Below are 21,392 nucleotides of genomic sequence, written 5' to 3' on the forward strand. Positions count from 1 at the left end.
GGGTGGGGAAGTCTGGCAAAAAACAGGCGCTGACTCAGCGTGCGTCCCAGACGGTCTGTTGCTCGCCAGCTGTCAGGCCGGAGTTGCCACAAAGAGATAATTACCTAATTATTTCAATGCGTCTGATTGATTTTTTGTAGTTTTTTTTGCTTTAATATTATTCAATAGTGTGTAGTTTTATATATTTATATAATAAAATGAGTGAATCATCGCTGTACTCAAAAATATGGTGTGCATATTGTTGATTCAATTATTGTTTTTTTTTTTAGATATATACAAGAGTTGTTACATTCTTGTACAGCCACTAGTATGCATAGCGTTTCGAGCAGATCCTTAATCCTATGGTCCCTGGAATACGATCCCCGCCGCGGAGAATCGTTTTTTCATCCAAGTACACATTTTACTGTTGCGTTAAACAGAGGCTACAGTTAAGGAATTGCGCCCAGTAAATCCTCCCCGGCCAGGATACGAACCCATGACATAGCGCTCGCGGAACGCCAGGCTTTCTGGCTTTCCTCGTCTTACCACTACACCACGGAGACTGTTATGTTCATCAAACAGTGAACAAATACTTTGTCGGTTATTACACTATATACACAGGTTATATATATAAGTATCTGCATGTTTTGTTCACCATAACGAACCACTAAGTTGCTATTATGAGTCAAAAAGTAACGAGGAGTGACCGCCACACACCAGCCAGCCACTCACGCCCTCCCTCCCTCAACACCTCACTCACCCACATTCTCCTCCCACCATACTGTTTTTGCTTTTATTCACTATATACAGATGTTATATATAAGTATCTACATTCGTGTTCACCATAACGAACCACTAAGTTGTTATGCTGAGTGGCAGTGGCAGCCCGCCACTGGCTGCTAACAGTGGCAGATTGGTCTTCTGAATTTGGAGAATGAATGAATTTGGAGGAAACTATAAATTTTTTATACCAGACCGAAAGAGAATTCAAAAGGAGGAGCATGGAGAGCGTATGGAACTGGATGCCAGATCCACTTGCATTCCAGAATTACAGATACAATTACCCACCGAAAGGGAACTACAACTACGACAGGCAACTGCCCTACAACAATCAGTAGGGCAGTTACGTCAATATGTCCACGCATAATGCGCTTGCCGAAAAAGTCTCCCAGTCCAACTATCACTAATAGAGTAACCTCATTCATCTTTGCCAACATACAAGGACTGAAAACAAGAACAAACAACAAAGTACAGTTCATAAATGGCCTCCTCACGGAGTCAAATGCAGTATTTGGAGCTTTCACAGAAACCCATGCAGGGGAATTGTTGGACAGTGAGATCTGGATTCCAGGATATAACCTATACAGGTGTGATAGGAAAATTAGGTCACATGGAGGAGTGGGTCTGTATATTAGGGAAGACCTTGTATGCTCGGAGCTCCTAAACGTTACAAATGAGGTGGTAGAGGTACAGGGATTAAAAAGAGAGAAAATAAATTTAGTGATTATTCTAATATACAAACCGCCAGATGCAACGGCTGAGGAATTCACAGAACAGATAAACAAAATAGAGAATAGCCTTGATAATTTGGAGACCCCGATACCTGATATTATCTTCCTAGGTGACTTCAACTTGCCTAGTCTCAGGTGGAAAATAGCAAACAATAATATTATACCAGGAAATCTACTAGGACCTAACCAACCACAGAGTAAAGAACTACTTAGATTCTGTGAAAAATTTTCACTCAATCAGCAGATATCGGAGCCAACAAGAAATGAAAATATTCTAGATCTGGTCTTTACGAACAATGAAGACATTATCAGAGACATTACGATATCAGATACCACATATTCAGATCACAAGCTCATTGAAGTGCAAACGACCATCAATACTCAGAATAGACCTAAATCGTTGATAAAGTGAGAGGGGCTATTCAGTAAATTCAATTTTAATAATAAAAGGATAGACTGGGAGATAATAAACAGGGAACTTACAAACATTCCATTGGAAACTGTTCTAAGTAATACAAGTCCTACAGAAGGAATAGAAAAACTGACTTCGGAAGCGTATCAAGTCTGTCTGAAACATGTTCCTTTGAGGAAAGCCAGAAAGAGATCCAACGTAGAAAGAGAACGCAGACGACACTATAAACCCAGGAAAAAAATAACGGAATTGCTTATGCAGACACGAATTTCCCGTCAAAGAAGGAATAATTTAAATAGGGAGATTGAAGAAATCAAGCGGAAATTGAAACACTCATATGAAACTGAAGAAAGGCAGTTAGAACAGAAAGCAATTCAGGAAATAAAGAAAAATCCAAAATATTTCTTCACATATGCGAAATCAAAAGCAAAAACCACTGCCAGTATTGGACCTATTCGTACAAGTGAAGGTTCATACATGGAGGATGACAAAGAAATTAGTGAAATCCTAAAAAAGCAGTACGAGGACATGTTTAGCACTCCAATAAACAACATGAAAGTGGAAGATCCAGACAATTTCTTTATGCAGGATATTCAAACCCCTGTAAATATAACTGATATCAACACGAGCGCACTAAATTTTGAAAGAGAAATTGAAAACATGCCCATGCACTCGGCCCCAGGTCCAGACTCATGGAATTCAATATTTATAAAGAAATGCAAAGTGCCGGTAGCACGGGCACTCAGTATAGTGTGGAGGAAGAGCTTGGACACGGGGGAGATACCAGATGCACTTAAAGTAGCAGACATAGCCCCTCTACACAAGGGAAGGAGCAAAGCATTGGCAAAGAATTATAGACCAGTTGCACTAACATCGCACATCATATAAGTATTTGAGAGAGTGATTAGAAGTCAGGTCACCAATTTCAAGGAGACCAATGACCTTCACAACCCAGGCCAACATGGATTTCGAGCGGGAAGATCGTGCCTCTCACAGCTACTTGAGCACTACGACAAAGTCACTGAGGCATTAGAAGAAAAACAGAATGCTGATGTGATATACACGGACTTCGCAAAGGCTTTCGATAAATGTGACCATGGCGTGATAGCACACAAAATTAAGTCAATGGGAATAACCGGTAAAGTAGGACGATGGATACTCAGTTTTCTGTCAAACAGGACTCAGCGAGTAACGGTCAACCATATAAAATCTAGTCCAAGTGCAGTTAAAAGCTCTGTACCTCAGGGTACAGTCCTTGCACCGCTGCTTTTCCTTATTCTCATATCAGATATAGACAAAAATACAAGTCACAGCTTCGTATCATCCTTTGCAGATGACACAAAAATCAGTATGAAAATTATCTCGGCTGAAGACATTGAAAAACTTCAAGCTGATATTAATAAAGTTTTCGACTGGGCATCAGAAAATAACATGATGTTTAACAGTGATAAATTCCAGGTACTCAGGTACGGTAAAAATGAGGACCTTAAACATAATACAGAGTACAAAACACAATCAAATGTACCCATAGTAGGAAAACAGCATGTAAAGGATTTGGGAATAATAATGTCTGACGACCTAACGTTTAAGGAGCATAACCAAGCAAATATTGCAAATATAAAATGATAGGATGGATTACGAGAGCTTTCAGATCCAGGGATCCCATCACAATGGTTGTACTCTTCAAGTCACTTGTGTTGTCCCGTCTTGAGTACTGCTCAGTACTCACTTCCCCCTTCAGCGCAGGAGAGATTGCTGAAATAGAGGGAATACAGAGAACATATACGGCACGCATAGATGCAATAAAGCACCTAAATTATTGGGATCGTCTCAAAGCCCTCCAAAGGTACTCCCTAGAAAGAAGATGAGAGAGATATCAAATAATATACACCTGGAAGATACTGGAGGGCCAAGTACCAAATCTACACAGTAAAATAACAACGTACTGGAGTGAACGATATGGAAGAAAATGCAGAATAGAACCAGTGAAGAGCAGAGGTGCCATAGGCACAATCAGAGAACACTGTATAAACATCAGAGGTCTGCGGCTGTTCAACGTCCTCCCAGCAAGCATAAGAAATATTGCCGGAACAACTTTGGACATCTTCAAGAGGAAACTAGATTTATTCCTCCAAGGAGTGCCGGACCAACCGGGCTGTGGTGGGTATGTGGGTATGTGGGCCTGCGGGCCGCTCCAAGCAACAGCCTAGTGGACCAAACTCTCATAAGTCAAGCCTGGCCTCGGGCCGGGCTTGGGGAGTAGAAGAACTCCCAGAACCCCATCAACCAGGTATCAACCAGGTTGCCCACGACCTAAGTCGGCCAATCCGCAATCGGCTAGCATCCTCCTCCCTCCCTCAAGTTACCTGACTCACCCACATTCTCCTCCCACAATACTGTTTTTGCTTTTATTCACTATATACAGACGCTATATATAAGTATCTAAATTTGTGTTCACCATAACGAACCACTAAGTTGGTATGCTGAGTGGCAGTGGCAGCCCACCACTGGCTGCCACTCCCTCCCTCCCTCACCTCACCTGAGTTGCCACCATTCTCCACCCACCATACTGTTTTTGCTTTTATATACAGACGTTATATATAAGTACTTACATGTTTTGTTCACCATAACTGTACATCTAAGCTTGTATGGTGAGTAAAGGCACAAAGACATAGGACCTCACAGTCAGCTGATGGCTGCCGCCCTCAAGGTCAGACGCACTAATATTTCTCCTCCAACAATACTGTTTGTGGTGTTATTACGCTATATACACACATTATATATTAATATCTACCCGTTTTATTCACCATACTTGTACAAGTAAACTGGTATGGAGCCCAAAGACCATCGTGGTCACCATTAAACATGATAAGTCGTGCAGATGACGCCACCGCCCTCACCAAAATGGCGGCTCCCAACCTACTCCTCTTGCTGTTTATACCCTCCATACACACGTTATATATAAGTATCTACATTTGTCTTCACCATAGCGAACCACTAAGCTGGTATGGTGATTGCAGTCAATAAAAGATGGCCACACACAGTCAGAAGACAATGCCACTACCCTCATCTCCCACAGCATTACTCCTCCCTCCATGGAGCACAGTATCCACTTGATTTAACGGCCTATTGTTTACTGATCTGCCGGTTCTAAAGACATGTTTGGGAGGCCGGTATCTGGAGCCACATGTAATGGTCTGGCGGTTGATAGAACCGTAGGTCAGTACTGGGTTTGTTTTGGCATCAGAGGGGACCTCACATGACAAGCAGGCCACCAACCTCTATCATCCCCTCTCTCACTGCACCTCTCACCCACACCCCTCACTTCCTGTCTCCCCCCCCCCCTTCCCAAGATCCTTTTGGGAGGTGGCTCAGTAGATTGCCTGCCAGCCAGCCAACCAGAGACACCCTGGAGAATCTCCATCAAATACAATAAAGCATTCATGAAACAAGTATTTTTATAACGTTTTATTATCCTAATATTACTAAACAAAATCTGTAACCAAAAAATATACATGATGTACATCCAGAATTTAAGAAACAAATTTGGCTAACATGGTCGAGTATGATAGGCTTATCGGAGTGAGCCTTCCTTCCCCACCACTGACACACCTCCCCCACTCCCTCTACATCCCATACACACACTGTTGATTGATTGACAGTTGAGAGGCGGGCCGAAAGAGCAGAGGTCAACCCCCGTAAGCACAACTAGGTGAATACAACTAGGTGAATACACTCTTTGCTTCACTGGTCACGTAGTTCAACTCATCACCCATCCATCCATCCATCCCTCCCTCCATCCACCCATCCATCCCTCCCTCCATCCACCCATCCATCCCTCCATCCATCCATCCTTCCATCTATCCATCTCTCCATCCATCCATCCTTCCATCCCTTCATCCATCCCTCCATCCATCTCTCAAACCATCCATCAATCCATCCATCAATCCATCCATCAATCCATCCATCAATCCATCCATTCATCCATCCATCCATCCCTCAATCCATCCCTCCATCCATCCATCATCCTTCTATCCATTCATCCATCCATCCATCCATCCATCCATCCTTCAATCCATCCATCCAATCCATCCCTTCATCCATCCATTCTTCCATCGCTTCCTCCTTCCATCCATCCCTCAATCCATCCTTCCATCCCTCCATACCTCCCCATTCTCTTCCCCCTACCTGCCTACCTTCCTGCCTCCCTCCCTCCCTCCCTGCCTGCCTGCCTACCTTCCTGCCTGCTTCCCTCCCTTCCTCCCTCCCTGCCTACCTTCCTGCCTGCCTGCCTCCCTTCCTCCCTCCCTCCCTCCCTGCCTACCTTCCTGCCTGCCTCCCTCCCTTCCTCCCTCCCTGCCTACCTTCCTCCCTCCCTTCCTACCTTCCTGCCTGCCTCCCTCCCTTCCTCCCTGCCTGCCTCCCTCCCTCCCTTCCTGCCTGCCTGCCTCCCTCCCTTCCTGCCTGCCTGCCTTCCTCCCTCCCTGCCTACCTTCCTGCCTGCCTCCCTCCCTTCCTCCCTCCCTGCCTACCTTCCTCCCTCCCTTCCTACCTTCCTGCCTGCCTCCCTCCCTTCCTGCCTGCCTGCCTTCCTCCCTCCCTGCCTACCTTCCTGCCTGCCTCCCTCCCTTCCTGCCTACCTACCTTCCTCCCTCCCTGCCTGCCTCCCTCCCTTCCTCCCTCCCTGCCTCCCTTCCTCCCTCCCTGCCTACCTTCCTGCCTCCCTGCCTACCTACCTTCCTCCCTCCCTTCCTGCCTGCCTCCCTTCCTGCCTGCCTGCCTCCCTCCCTTCCTCCCTCCCTGCCTACCTTCCTGCCTACCTTCCTGCCTGCTTCCCTCCCTTCCTCCCTCCCTGCCTACCTTCCTGCCTGCCTGCCTCCCTTCCTCCCTCCCTCCCTCCCTGCCTACCTTCCTGCCTGCCTCCCTCCCTTCCTCCCTCCCTGCCTACCTTCCTCCCTCCCTTCCTACCTTCCTGCCTGCCTCCCTCCCTTCCTCCCTGCCTGCCTCCCTCCCTCCCTTCCTGCCTGCCTGCCTCCCTCCCTCCCTGCCTACCTTCCTGCCTGCCTCCCTTCCTCCCTTCCTGCCTGCCTGCCTTCCTCCCTCCCTGCCTGCCTCCCTCCCTTCCTGCCTACCTACCTTCCTCCCTCCCTGCCTGCCTCCCTCCCTTCCTCCCTCCCTGCCTCCCTTCCTCCCTCCCTGCCTACCTTCCTGCCTCCCTGCCTACCTACCTTCCTCCCTCCCTTCCTGCCTGCCTCCCTTCCTGCCTGCCTGCCTCCCTCCCTTCCTCCCTCCCTGCCTACCTTCCTGCCTCCCTCCCTGCCTACCTTCCTGCCTACCTTCCTGCCTGCCTCCCTCCCTTCCTCCCTCCCTGCCTACCTTCCTCCCTCCCTGCCTACCTTCCTGCCTGCCTGCCTACCTTCCTGCCTGCCTGCCTACCTTCCTGCCTGCCTCCCTCCCTTCCTTCCTTCCTGCCTACCTTCCTGCCTGCCTGCCTCCCTCCCTTCCTGCCTACCTTCCTGCCTGCCTCCCTCCCTTCCTGCCTGCCTCCCTGCCTGCCTCCCTCCCTTCCTGCCTACCTTCCTGCCTCCCTGCCTACCTACCTTCCTCCCTCCCTTCCTGCCTCCCTTCCTGCCTGCCTCCCTCCCTTCCTCCTTCCCTGCCTACCTTCCTGCCTCCCTCCCTTCCTCCCTCCCTGCCTACCTCCCTGCCTACCTTCCTGCCTGCCTCCCTCCCTTCCTCCCTCCCTGCCTACCTTCCTGCCTGCCTCCCTCCCTTCCTCCCTCCCTGCCTACCTTCCTGCCTGCCTCCCTCCCTTCCTCCCTCCCTGCCTACCTTCCTGCCTGCCTTCCTCCCTCCCTGCCTACCTTCCTGCCTGCCTACCTTCCTCCCTCCCTGCCTACCTTCCTGCCTGCCTGCCTCCCTCCCTTCCTGCCTACCTTCCTGCCTGCCTCCCTCCCTTCCTGCCTGCCTCCCTCCCTTCCTGCCTACCTTCCTGCCTGCCTCCCTCCCTTCCTTCCTCCCTCCCTGCCTGCCTCCCTCCCTTCCTGCCTGCCTCCCTCCCTTCCTGCCTACCTTCCTGCCTGCCTCCCTCCCTTCCTTCCTCCCTCCCTCCCTCCCTCCCTCCCTGCCTGCCTACCTTCCTGCCTGCCTACCTTCCTGCCTGCCTACCTTCCTGCCTGCCTACCTTCCTGCCTGCCTACCTTCTTGCCTGCCTACATTTCAGCCTCTCCCTCCCTGCCTACCTCTGAGTCTCTTCCTCCCTGCCCGCCTGCCCACTTTGCCTGCCCATCCACCCACCAGTCAGCCATCACTGACACAATGAGTGCATTTGGAGCTGACATGGTGCACAGATGTTCCTTGATTGAGCAGGTATGTCCAACAAAGCCACAGAATGAACACTCCAGCCTCATGACAAAACAATGTGCCGTGAATCTGTGACATCACAGGGGTAGAAGGCACTAGAGTATCTGGAGAGCACTGGTCACAAAATCCCAGCCCAGAGACGACGTGTCCGTGAACACACCGAGCGAGGGCACGGGTTGGCGCCAAGGCAATGAACCCTGAAAAACCTGAAAAGGAAGTCGGTGATACAGCAACTGACACAAGGCCCCTGGTGGACAAACCCAGCAATTGCGAGAGAGGTGGAAGGGATGGCACCAAAAAAAAAAAACAGAACAGCCGATGAAGCCAAACCCGACCCGGCAGGTAGACCATCATCGCAAAGTTCAGGCTCCCACACAAACCCATGAGTACCCGCCGAGTTACCTGGAATACCCCCCAGAAACAGGCAAAGGCGGGACTGCAGCCGAGGGAGAGACTCCGGAGGGAAAGACAAGGAAGTGGTCCGAGTGCCCCAAACAAAACCCAGCCAAGTCCGAACCTGGGAGGGAACCAAATGGGACTTCCTCCAGTTCACCAAGAACCTGACCCCGGCGAGCTGAAAAAGAACCAAATTCCTTGCGAGCAGACAAGCGGACTGGCTGGGAGCCCAGACCAGCCAGTCGTCGAGGTAGGCCAACACCTAAACATCTAAGAGATGCAGATAGGCCACCACGACCTGAGTAAGGCATGTGAAAATGCGAGGTGCCAGGTTCAACCCAAATGGGAGACAAGTGGTAACTTTGATGCCCCACAACAAAACCGAGCCAATCCCAGATTCACCCCGGATGAATCAGGACGTGCCAATACGCATTCTGGGGGTTCAGGGACACCATCCAAGTGCCTGGCTCCAACAGAAGCCGGACCTGGGACAGTAGTCATCCGAAAGGAGGGGTAATAAACCCAGGATTTCGGACAAGACAAGTCTAGAATGTACCGCAGGTCCGCACAGTCCCGTTTCTGAACTGGGAACAGATGGGAAACCCATCTGAGAGACATCGTCTTTTCGACCGCACCCAAGCACACCTACTCCAAAACAAACCCGACAGAGCGCAGGAGAAGAGGCCTATCCCGTGAGCCCCGAACTCCCCAAAGGAGTCATGGCTACCCAACACCACCGCAGGCCGTCGGAAACGACCCGAAAAGCCCTCAAATCATAGGACCAGGCGTGAGCGAACAGAGCAAGCCTTCCCCCCATCACCCCGTTAATGGGACGAACCGCAAAAGGGCCGACATCCCTTACAAGAGCCCAAGCTCCGCACAGAACGAACACTGCGCCGACCAGACGAAGACGACACCGGCCCCAAAACTGGCACCAGTGGCCTACCACGATGAGCGAAACCCCGAGCCCTGGCACGACCTCTCCGGGAAATCTCCTACTCCGGGGACCCTCAGAGAACCAGCAAATCGGACATCGGATGACAGCTAGCTGAAGCCGCCTGCAGATACTGCGCCACCGCAGAATCAGCAAACAGCAAGGGACAAAAAGGCGGAGACATTCAAAGAGCCAGGGACCAATCAGATTCCAAGGAGGAAGCAAGCACCACCTGCCGACACACAGGCAGGGAGGCATAAAACAGTGATACCGCATCCCGCAGGAGCGGCGCAAAATAGTTTCAACAAGGCTGATGACGAACACGTCACCGAGCCCCAAGGCGCTAGACACAGGAACGGCCCCAAGCGCCTCCACATCCTCCTCAAGCCAGTTGGCAGACAGCTCCAGGAGGGAAAAGAAATGCAAAGCTGAAGCCAGCAGGCCACGAGCACGCAAATCCTCAGTAACCAGTGCAGCCAAAAGGGAGGGAATCTGTATGTGAAGCTGCATGACACCCACATCCCGAGGAAGGACAGGAGCGAACAAGCACTCATAGAGGTGCTCAAACTCGCCCCCAGGAAAACCTGGACCACCGTCAATGACTCACGCCACTCAAGCATTCAGAAACAACAGAACGTATGCTTCGCCTCCAAAAAAAAAACAGGACAGTCTGCCAGCCAGAACGACTCTGGAACCTTGTAATGAATCCAGTAGTGAAACGAAGACCCAAACCTGAATGTAGACGGATCCATAAAAGAGGCGTAATCTGGGTCATGCAGGAGGTAAGCTGCAAAGGCCTTCCGCACCATAGGAGGTGGGATGTGGGATGCAAAAGGGCGAAAACCTCCGGAAAGATGGGACCAAAGCACCCGAAGGGACACGGAACTGAACCTGGGGAAGGGCAGACACCAAATCTAATTCATACACAGAAGGGGAGGGGGTAACCCCACTCCTTGTAACAGTAAGCCCTACTCAGAGGGTAGAAAAACCCAGGCGGGGTCCGACGGGGCCCAAGGCCCATCAAGTCAGCCCCTCCCTCGCCCCGGGAACCACCACATCAGGTCCCCCTGCTTGATGGGGTTCTGGGATTTGTTCTACTTCTCAAGCCCAGCCCAAGGCCAGGCTTGACTTGTGAGAGTTTTGTCCACTAGGCTGTTGCTTGGAGCGACCCACAGGCCCACATATCCACCACAGCCCGGTTGGTCCAGTACTCCTTGGAGAAAATGATCTAGTTTTCTCTTGAAGATGTCCACGGTTGTTCCAGCAATATTTCTTATGCTCGCTGGGAGGATGTTGAACAACCGTGGACCTCTGATGTTTATACAGTGTTCTCTGATTGTGCCTATGGCACCTCTGCTCTACACTGGTTCTATTCTGCATTTTCTTCCATATCGTTCACTCTAGTACGTTGTTATTTTACTGTGTAGATCTGAGACCTGGCCCTCCAGTATCTTCCACGTGTATATTATTTGTTATTTCTCATGTTTCCTTTTTAGGAGTACCATTTGGAGAGTTTTGAGACGATTCCACTAATTTAGGTGCTTTATCGCGTCTATGCGTGCCGTATATGTTCTCTGTATTCCCTCTATTTTAGCAATCTCTCCTGCTCTGAAGGGGGAAGTGAGTACTGAGCCGTACTCAAGATGGGACAACACAAGTAACTTGAGTACAACCATTGTGATGGGATCCCTGGATTTGAAAGTTCTCGTAATCCATCCTATCATTTTTCTGGCTGACGCAACTCATATATATAGCCTCTTATAGTTCTTACACTTACTACAATCATTTATATTTATATGAAGGTACAATCACTACTCAGTTATAATCCCCACAGAGCTTACATTACAATTATATAAATACAAATATAATTCAATTAAAATTTCACAGTACAATACCAATGACCAAATAGCATTATCTATTATATGCTACCAATTATATATATAGTGTAGTTTATATTAAATTATTCAATATGAAACCTACACAGACTAAGAAAAATATTCATAAATCACAGCAGAAAAACTCAATAAATCATTATAGTGTAGGTGTACTAACCTTGTTGTGGTTGTTGCTGAGGATATCCTGGCCTCATTGGTCCAATCATGGTACCCTGGCTGCCCTGCATCATAATTTGGCGCCATTCAGGTCTTGAAGGAGGCATTTGTGCTTCAATATTAGGTACACCAGCTCCTGGACCAATGTTAACATTAGGTGGTCGAGGTCTTTGTAACATGCGACCAGTGGCCATGGGTGTGCGACTAACCATACCCATGGTACCTGCTGTGCTGACCTGATCTAGACTCATGTTCACAGCTGATATAGTCTCCACACTCAAGGTAGGCATGGAAGCCCAAGTAATGGTACTACTTGCAATACTAGATGTGGGATTCATGGTTGATGTTGGTACCATACCAGGCTTCATGGTGGGCCTATTAGGGGGTAATGTTTGCCGTGTCATACTACCCATCATTTGACTTGTCCCCATATTGACCTTAGGGCAACTAACCATACGGGGTCTCGTATTTTTTCGCATGCCTTGGTAGCTCATCTGACCCATATTTTGACCCATCTGGGACATTGGCTGAGGCATAGGTTCACCCATCATCTGTTGCTGCTGCTGCTGCTGCTTTAGCGTAATTTGCCGATATTCAGGCGGTGGTGGACGAGACATCATCTGGCCAGTCTGATCGACCATCTGATCCCCTGCTGGAGTCACATGTCGCATCACAGTGCCTGGGCCCATCATCTGTTGGCCAGGATATTGTGGTGGTTGTGGCTGGCTCATAGCATACTGCCCACTCATCTGGTTATGGTAGAACATCTCATTACTCATTTTGCCATTTGCTCCCATCTGACCACCCAGCTATCAGAGATGGACAGGTAACCCAGTCTAGATTAGTAGAAGCATTCTAACCTGCCAACCCATAAATAAAATTTCAAAACTATACCAAAAACAGATGTACATACATCCTCACAATACTGCTTCCAACTTTAATGGGAAGGGAAATCATGTATGTATTAACTATGTTTGCATATATATATATATGTAGAAACCCACAACTAGCACAATCAACAAATCCATGTCTGCCTAAATGCCAAGAATGTACTGGCTACCCCCAATTTGCCCTAACAGGTGACAAAAAACCAGCGGTGAATGTAATGAAACACCATTTTCTGGGCGAGTCCCGGAGGCTCCCCGGAACTATCTAGGTTGAATGGATATGTATAACTTTCTACCATCAAATTGCTTGGATTTTTTGCCTACCGGGGACCATGAGCCAGAACCTGGCCCCCTCAGAGAGGCACGAGGAGCAATGGTCTATAGAAACCCCGTGGTTGGGAGCATTCTATATCTGCCATCGACCGGGATAGGCACCCAGAAAGGTAGGTGCCCCAAAACAAACCCCCTATTCTGGTTAAAATATTGCTACCAAAAGCCGAACGAGTGGACAAAACTCCCCAAACAAAATTATCAAACTAGCATGACGATTACGTCGCCGTGCCGCCGTCTGTGCAACCCCCCATCCTCCCCAGGAAGGGGAAAGGGGAGCCCCAGACCATCCGCACCGGCAATCCAACTGGCAGTTCTTAGGCTGGATGTCAAAATACGCGAAAAACACCGTGACCGGAGAAATGGCGTTTTATTACATTCAACGCTGGTTTTCTGGGGTGAGCCCTGTAGGCTCCCTGGAGCTACCTCACCACAGATAAGTAAAAGAGGGAAGGATCCGGGAAGCAGACGCCACGCACCCCAACCTAAAAACAAGACTACAAACGAAACGAAAAGATCCTGCAGACAACCCGGGAGACCCGAACTCATAACAGGATTGAGAGAAGGAAGGTAACCCGGGCAAACCAAAACGCATCCATGACCCCAGATGCCACGACACGCCGAGAACAGCGAAGAGCTGCATCCGAACAGCAAGGAAGCACCCCCGGCCTGACCAACCAAGCAGTAACCCAAGGACCAAACGGAGGAGAAGAAAATAGACCACCTGGGCCAATGACCAGAATGGCACAGGAACGCAAGTGCAGGCCAGAGGTGAAACAACCCCCAAGACAACAAGCGGAATGAAGCAGAAGGAACAGCAACACTGAACGCAAGCTAGAGCAGTTCCGCCAGTGCCACCCAAGACGAGGCGACAGTACACGGTACCAGAAGACGGTCCCAGAACAACCTCGAAGGGAAAGACAAGACAACCCTATCAGAGACCGAAGGATCCTTCACAGTGATAGGAAAACTAGAAGGACCGCCAGGAAACACACACCGCCGCCGAGACGAAGCACGCAGGTGGGAGACTAACAAGGAAGCCACCAGTCCCCACACAAGCGACGAGAAACAAGAGACAAAAACCCGAGACGTGAAGACTCGAGGAGAGGAACGAACCAGCACTGTACAGGACGGGACCGACCCGCAAAAAGAGGCAGAATTGCGGGAAGACCCACAGGATCGAAACTGAAGAAAGCAGCAGGGCCCGCCAAGGAAGGCAAAAACCAAAAGAAATGACCACCAGGGAACCAGGAACCCAACCCCAGCGAGCCAAAAGAAACCAGCCCGAGCAAGCAAAAATGCCCTGTCTGGGAGGACCCCTTCCCAGGACCCCTGAAGGACCAAAAAGGCCAAACACTGAAGAGCCAGGGCCCAGGCAGAGGCCAACGAGGAAAGCGGGCATCACGAAGAAAAGCGCGAGACGCGAAGCGAAAAACAGCGACCCCGCAACCCAAAGGAGCAGAGCAACTAGCTCCAGCAGGGAAGAACGATGCACGCGTCTCCAAGGGATACCTGAGGAGAACTACGCAGGACGTGAACCGCAGGAAAACAAAAACATACAGCTCGGAAAAGGAACAAGGAAAAGCCGGAGCCAGGATCGGAATCCCAGGTACCTGTCCCAAAAAGGGAACCAGAGGGCAGGAGCAGTGGACCGGAAGGCCACAACCCCCCCACAGACAATGCAACGCAGAAGCCTGCAGTGAGGCACAAAGAAAAAGTGAAAGAACTCTGTACCAAAACCGAGCACTGGGGCAGTCCAAAAGCATAAAACTGAAAATGGACAGAGGCCCACCTCAGCACCCAAAAACAGTATAGCCAAGAAGCACCAACACAGAAGCACAGCCATGTGTGTAGCTTCGGAGGAATAAAACAAAAACAAACAAGAAACAAACCCGAATACGGACCAAGTAGCAGCCAGGAACGCAATGTACACGACCAACCACAAAGTGTGTAGTGGGAGGTCGCAAATACACAGAGACACCATGGATATCAGGGTGCAGCCAGACACTGAAGATAGGCAAGGAAGGAGGGTCCAGAGCAGAGACCAAGCAAAGAAGGAGGACACAGAAGCATGGACCGAGGGAACGAAGCTGTGCCCAAAAGACCCCGGTGCCAAAAACTAAACAAAAAGCATCGAAATGCGAGGCAGCGCCCCACGGGACAATGAAGAACAAGATACATGGACAAAAAGCTACACTCATGGCGTCCAAGTAAAACACACAACACTAAACAACCATGACAGGAGTCAGCGACGCAACCCTGTCAAGCAGAGAAGTGACAGAGTTAGAAAAAACGGAGTACTGAACATGGGGGGGGGGGGGGGAGTACATGCACAAGGGGACACAGGAGGAAGCGGAGAACCTCAATGAGCTACAAAGACATTAACCCTTAAACTGCTCAACACGTCATATGACGTGTTAAGTAACTTACCGAAAAAGTGCGCATCACGTCATATGACGTGTTGGAGTACTATGCAAAATTTAAACGGCCCGCGGATACACAGGGTTCACCACACCTTCATCAGGGCTCTTCTAAACAGACGTCATTTTAAAAAAAAATCGTGGGCCAAACTCCCGGGTGTTAGGGGCCTCAGTATTAAGTGAGCTACTAAGCCTGGCGCACGCAGCACGAGCTCACAGCACTGCTGTTCAGCTTGTGACCACAGCATCACCTAAAAATGCCATAATACTGTATACTTGTTCATGCTATTATGTAGCGATGATATTATTACAGAAGACCCCTGACTGTGATAAAACTGACCAGGGTTCTGATAATAGCAGGATTGTGGTGATATTTAGTGCTGTGCGCTATGGAGGGAGGAGTAATGCTGTGGGAGGGAGGGTGGTGGCGATGTCTTCTGACTGTGTGTGGCCACCTTTTATTGACTGCACTCACCATACCAGCTTAGTGGTTCGCTATGGTGAACACAAATGTAGATACTTATATATAACATGTGTATAGAGGGTATAAACAGCAAGAGTAGGAGATTGGGAGCTGTCATTTTGGTGAGGGCGGTGCCGTCGTCTGCATGACGCCACCGTGCAGACGACGGTGTTGTTTACTGGTTACCACGATGGTCTTTGGGCTCCATACCAGTTTACTTGTACAAGTATGGTGAATAAAACAGGTAGATATTTATATATAATGTGTGTATATAGCGTAATAACACCACAAACAGTATTGTTGGAGGAGAAATATTAGTGCGTCTGGCCTTGAGGGTGGCAGCCAGCTGACTATGAGGTCCTACGTCTTTGTGCCTTTACTCACCATACAAGCTTAGATGTACAGTTATGGTGAACAAAACATGTAAATACTTATATATAACGTCTGTATATAAAAGCAAAAACAGTATGGTGGGTGGAGAATGGTGGCAAGTCAGGTCTATCTATCTATCTATCAGATAATCTATCCATATCTACCCAAAAAAAGCACTAACGATGCACTTATTAGTATGCTTAACTTGATTCATACAGCTCTTGATAAAAATGAGTTCCCTGTTGGGTTATTTGTGGACCTGTGTAAAGCTTTTGACACTGTCAACCACCAAAACCTTCTTCTTAAATTACATCATTATGGAGTCAGAGGACACTCCCTGCAATACCTCAAATCCTACCTTACTGACAGGCTCCAGTATGTTTCTGTGAATAATACAATTTCTCCCACCCTACCCATCAACATTGGTGTTCCTCAGGGCAGCATACTTGGCCCTCTCCTCTTTCTCATCTACATTAATGACCTTCCAAATGCCTCCCTACACTTCAAACCAATTCTATTTGATGACGACACAACTTTCATTTACTCCAGTCCTGACCCCCTTGCTCTAAATGCCACAGTAAATACTGAGCTAAATAAAGTCCATCTTTGGCTAACTGCCAACAAACTCACCCTTACCATTGACAAAACTTTCTATATTCTGTTTGGCAATAAATCCTCTAATCAAATAAATCTCAAAATAAACAATACCCAAATTTGTAACAAATTAGATGGCAAATTCCTTGGCATTCTCATTGACCACAAGCTGAATTTCCAGGGACACATTCTAAATATATCAAAAAAAGTTTCAAAAACTGTTGGCATTCTCTCTAAGATCAGATATTATGTATCCCGCCCTGCCCTGGTGACTCTCTATTACTCCCTTATCTATCCATATCTCAACTATGGTATTTGTGCTTGGGGCTCTACTACCCAAAATCATTTACGTCCTCTAATTACTCAACACAAAGCTGCTATTAGGACAATATCCAACTCTGGCCCCAGACATCACTCGGTACCCCTACTCAAATCTCTGAATATGTTAGACATTAAGTCACTGCACATTCTCTCATGTGTATTATACATATATAAAACGCTAAACTGTAATGCCAATCCTGACCTCAAAAGCTTCATAGAAGGTTGTAACAGAACCCATGAGCACCACACCAGAAATAAATACAGTTTTGATATTCCTAGAGTACGACTTAATCAAACTAGAAATGCTCTACAAATCAAGGGACCCAGATTGTGGAATGACCTTCCCAACCATGTTAAAGACAGTACCTCTCTCAACCAGTTTAAGATAAAAACGAAGCTATTCCTAATAAATTCCCTGTAACCTACCTTACCCCTCTATTGTCAACCAATGTCTGTTTTTTTTAAAGAGCGCTGTGGTGGTGGTGGCTCACCACCACCACCACTCCCAACATCACCACCACCACCACCACTCCCAACACCACCACCACCACTCCCAACATCACCACCACCACTCCCAACACCACCACCACCACCACCACTCCCAACATCACCACCACCACTCCCAACACCACCACCACCACTCCCAACATCACCACCACCACTCCCAACACCACCACCACTCCCAACACCACCACCACTACCACTCCCAACATCACCACCACCACTCCCAACACCACCACCACCACCACCACTCCCAACATCACCACCACCACTCCCAACACCACCACCACCACTCCCAACACCACCACCACCACCACTCCCAACATCACCACCACCACTCCCAACACCACCACCACCACTCCCAACACCACCACCACCACTCCCAACACCACCACCACCACTCCCAACACCACCACCACCACTCCCAACACCACCACCACCACTCCCAACACCACCACCACCACCCCCAACAACACCACCACCACCACTCCCAACACCACCACTACCACTCCCAACATCACCACTACTCCCAACATCACCACCACCACTCCCAACATCACCACCACCACCACTCACAACACCACCACCACCACCACTCACAACACCACCACCACCACCACTCACAACACCACCACCACCACCACTCCCAACATCACCACCACCACTCCCAACACCACCACCACCACTCCCAACAACAACACCACCACCACCACTCCCAACACCACCACCACTTTCAACATCACCACCACCACCACTCCCAACATCACCACAACCACCACTCCCAACATCACCACCACCACCACTCCCAACACCACCACCACCACCACTCCCAACACCACCACCACCACTCCCAACACCACCACCACCACTCCCAACACCACCACCACAACTCCCAACACCACCACCACCACTCCAAACATCACCACCACCACTCCCAACACCACCACCACCACTCCCAACACCACCACCACCACCACTCCCAACACCACCACCACCACTCCCAACACCACCACCACCACTCCCAACAACACCACCACCACTCCCAACATCACCATTACCACTCCCAACATCACCACCACCACTCCCAACACCACCACCACCACCACTCCCAACATCACCACCACCACTCCCAACAACACCACCACCACCACTCCCAACATCACCATTACCACTCCCAACATCACCACCACCACTCCCAACAACACTACCACCACCACCACTCCCAACAACACCACCACCACTCCCAACATCACCATTACCACTCCCAACATCACCACCACCACTCCCAACAACACCACCACCACCACTCCCAACATCACCACCACCACTCCCAACACCACCACCACCACTCCCAACACCACCACCACCACTCCCAACAACACCACCACCACTCCCAACATCACCATTACCACTCCCAACATCACCACCACCACTCCCAACAACACCACCACCACCACTCCCAACACCACCACCACCACTCCCAACAACACCACCACCACCACTCCCAACACCACCACCACCACTCCCAACATCACCACCACCACCACTCCCAACATCACCACCACCACTACTCCCAACATCACCACCACCACCACCACTCCCAACACCACCACCACCACCACCACTCCCAACACCACCACCACCACTCCCAACACCACCACCACCACTCCCAACACCACCACCACCACCACCACTCCCAACACCACCACCACCACCACCACTCCCAACACCACCACCACCACCACCACCACCACTCCCAACACCACCACCACCACTCCCAACACCACCACCACCACTCCCAACACCACCACCACCACTCCCATCACCACCACCACCACTCCCATCACCACCACCACCACCACTCCCAACATCACCACCACCACCACTCCCAACATCACCACCACCACTCCTAACATCACCACCACCACTCCCAACACCACCACCACCACCACTCCCAACACCACCACCACTCCCAACAACACCACCACCACCACTCCCAACATCACCACCACCACCACTCCCAACATCACCACCACCACCACTCCCAACATCACCACCACCACCACTCCCAACATCACCACCACCACCACTCCCAACATCACCAACACCACCACTCCCAACATCACCACCACCACCACTCCCAACACCACCACCACCACTCCCAACACCACCACCACCACCACTCCCAACACCACCACCACCACTGCCAACACCACCACCACCACCACTCCCAACATCACCACCACCACCACTCCCAACATCACCACCACCACCACTCCCAACATCACCACCACCACCACTCCCAACACCACCACCACCACTCCCAACAACACCACCACCACCACTCCCAACACCACCACCACCACTCCCAACATCACCACCACCACCACTCCCAACATCACCACCACCACCACTCCCAACAACACCACCACCACCACTCCCAACACCACCACCATTCCCAACAACACCACCACCACCATTCCCAACAACACCACCACCACCACTCCCAACACCACCACCACCACTCCCAACACCACCACCACCACTCCCAACACCACCACCACCACTCCCAACACCACCACCACCACTCCCAACATCACCACCACCACCACCACTCCCAACACCACCACCACCACCACTCCACACACCACCACCACCACCACTCCCAACACCACCACCACCACTCCCAACATCACCACTACCACCACTCCCAACACCACCACCACCACCACTCCCAACACCACCACCACTCCCAACACCACCACCACCACTCCCAACACCACCACCACCACTTCCAACACCACCACCACCACTCCCAACATCACCACTACCACCACTCCCAACACCACCACCACCACCACTCCCAACACCACCACCACTCCCAACACCACCACCACCACCATCACCACTTCCAACACCACCACCACCACTCCCAACATCACCACCACCACCACTCCCAACATCACCACCACCACCACTCCCAACATCACCAACACCACCACTCCCAACATCACCACCACCACCACTCCCAACACCACCACCACCACTCCCAACAACACCACCACCACCACTCCCAACACCACCACCACCACTGCCAACACCACCACCACCACCACTCCCAACATCACCACCACCACCACTCCCAACATCACCACTCCCAACATCACCACCACCACCACTCCCAACATCACCACCACCACCACTCCCAACACCACCACCACCACCACTCCCAACACTACCACCACCACTCCCAACAACACCACCACCACCACTCCCAACACCACCACCACCACTCCCAACATCACCACCACCACCACTCCCAACATCACCACCACCACCACTCCCAACAACACCACCACCACCACTCCCAACACCACCACCATTCCCAACAACACCACCACCACCATTCCCAACAACACCACCACCACCACTCCCAACACCACCACCACCACTCCCAACACCACCACCACCACTCCCAACACCACCACCACCACTCCCAACACCACCACCACCACTCCCAACATCACCACCACCACCACCACTCCCAACACCACCACCACCACCACTCCCAACACCACCACTCCCAACATCACCACTACCACCACTCCCAACACCACCACCACCACCACTCCCAACACCACCACCACTCCCAACACCACCACCACTCCCAACACCACCACCACCACTCCCAACACCACCACCACCACTCCCAACACCACCACCACCACTCCCAACACCACCACCACCACTTCCAACACCACCACCACCACTTCCAACACCACCACCACCACTCCCAACATCACCACCACCACTCCCAACACCACCACCACCACTCCCAACACCATCACCACCACTCCC

General features: G+C 50.5%; 1 protein-coding gene across 4 annotated transcripts in view; it reads right to left on the reverse strand.

Moving 5' to 3' along the window:
- Positions 1-21,392, reverse strand: part of LOC123761195 (mediator of RNA polymerase II transcription subunit 15-like) — a 134,866-nt gene that overhangs the window by 16,881 nt on the left and 96,593 nt on the right. For 3 of the 4 annotated variants that reach the window (XM_069320222.1, XM_069320219.1, XM_069320221.1), the window contains exon 4: positions 11,648-12,455. In XM_069320222.1, the coding sequence (XP_069176323.1) occupies positions 11,648-12,455 (808 nt within the window). The remainder of the gene's footprint in view (positions 1-11,647; positions 12,456-21,392) is intronic. The other variant, XM_069320220.1, reaches the window with a different exon arrangement.

The sequence above is a fragment of the Procambarus clarkii genome, unplaced genomic scaffold, assembly GCF_040958095.1.
Source record: "Procambarus clarkii isolate CNS0578487 unplaced genomic scaffold, FALCON_Pclarkii_2.0 HiC_scaffold_107, whole genome shotgun sequence".
Taxonomy (NCBI): Eukaryota; Metazoa; Arthropoda; class Malacostraca; order Decapoda; family Cambaridae; genus Procambarus; species Procambarus clarkii.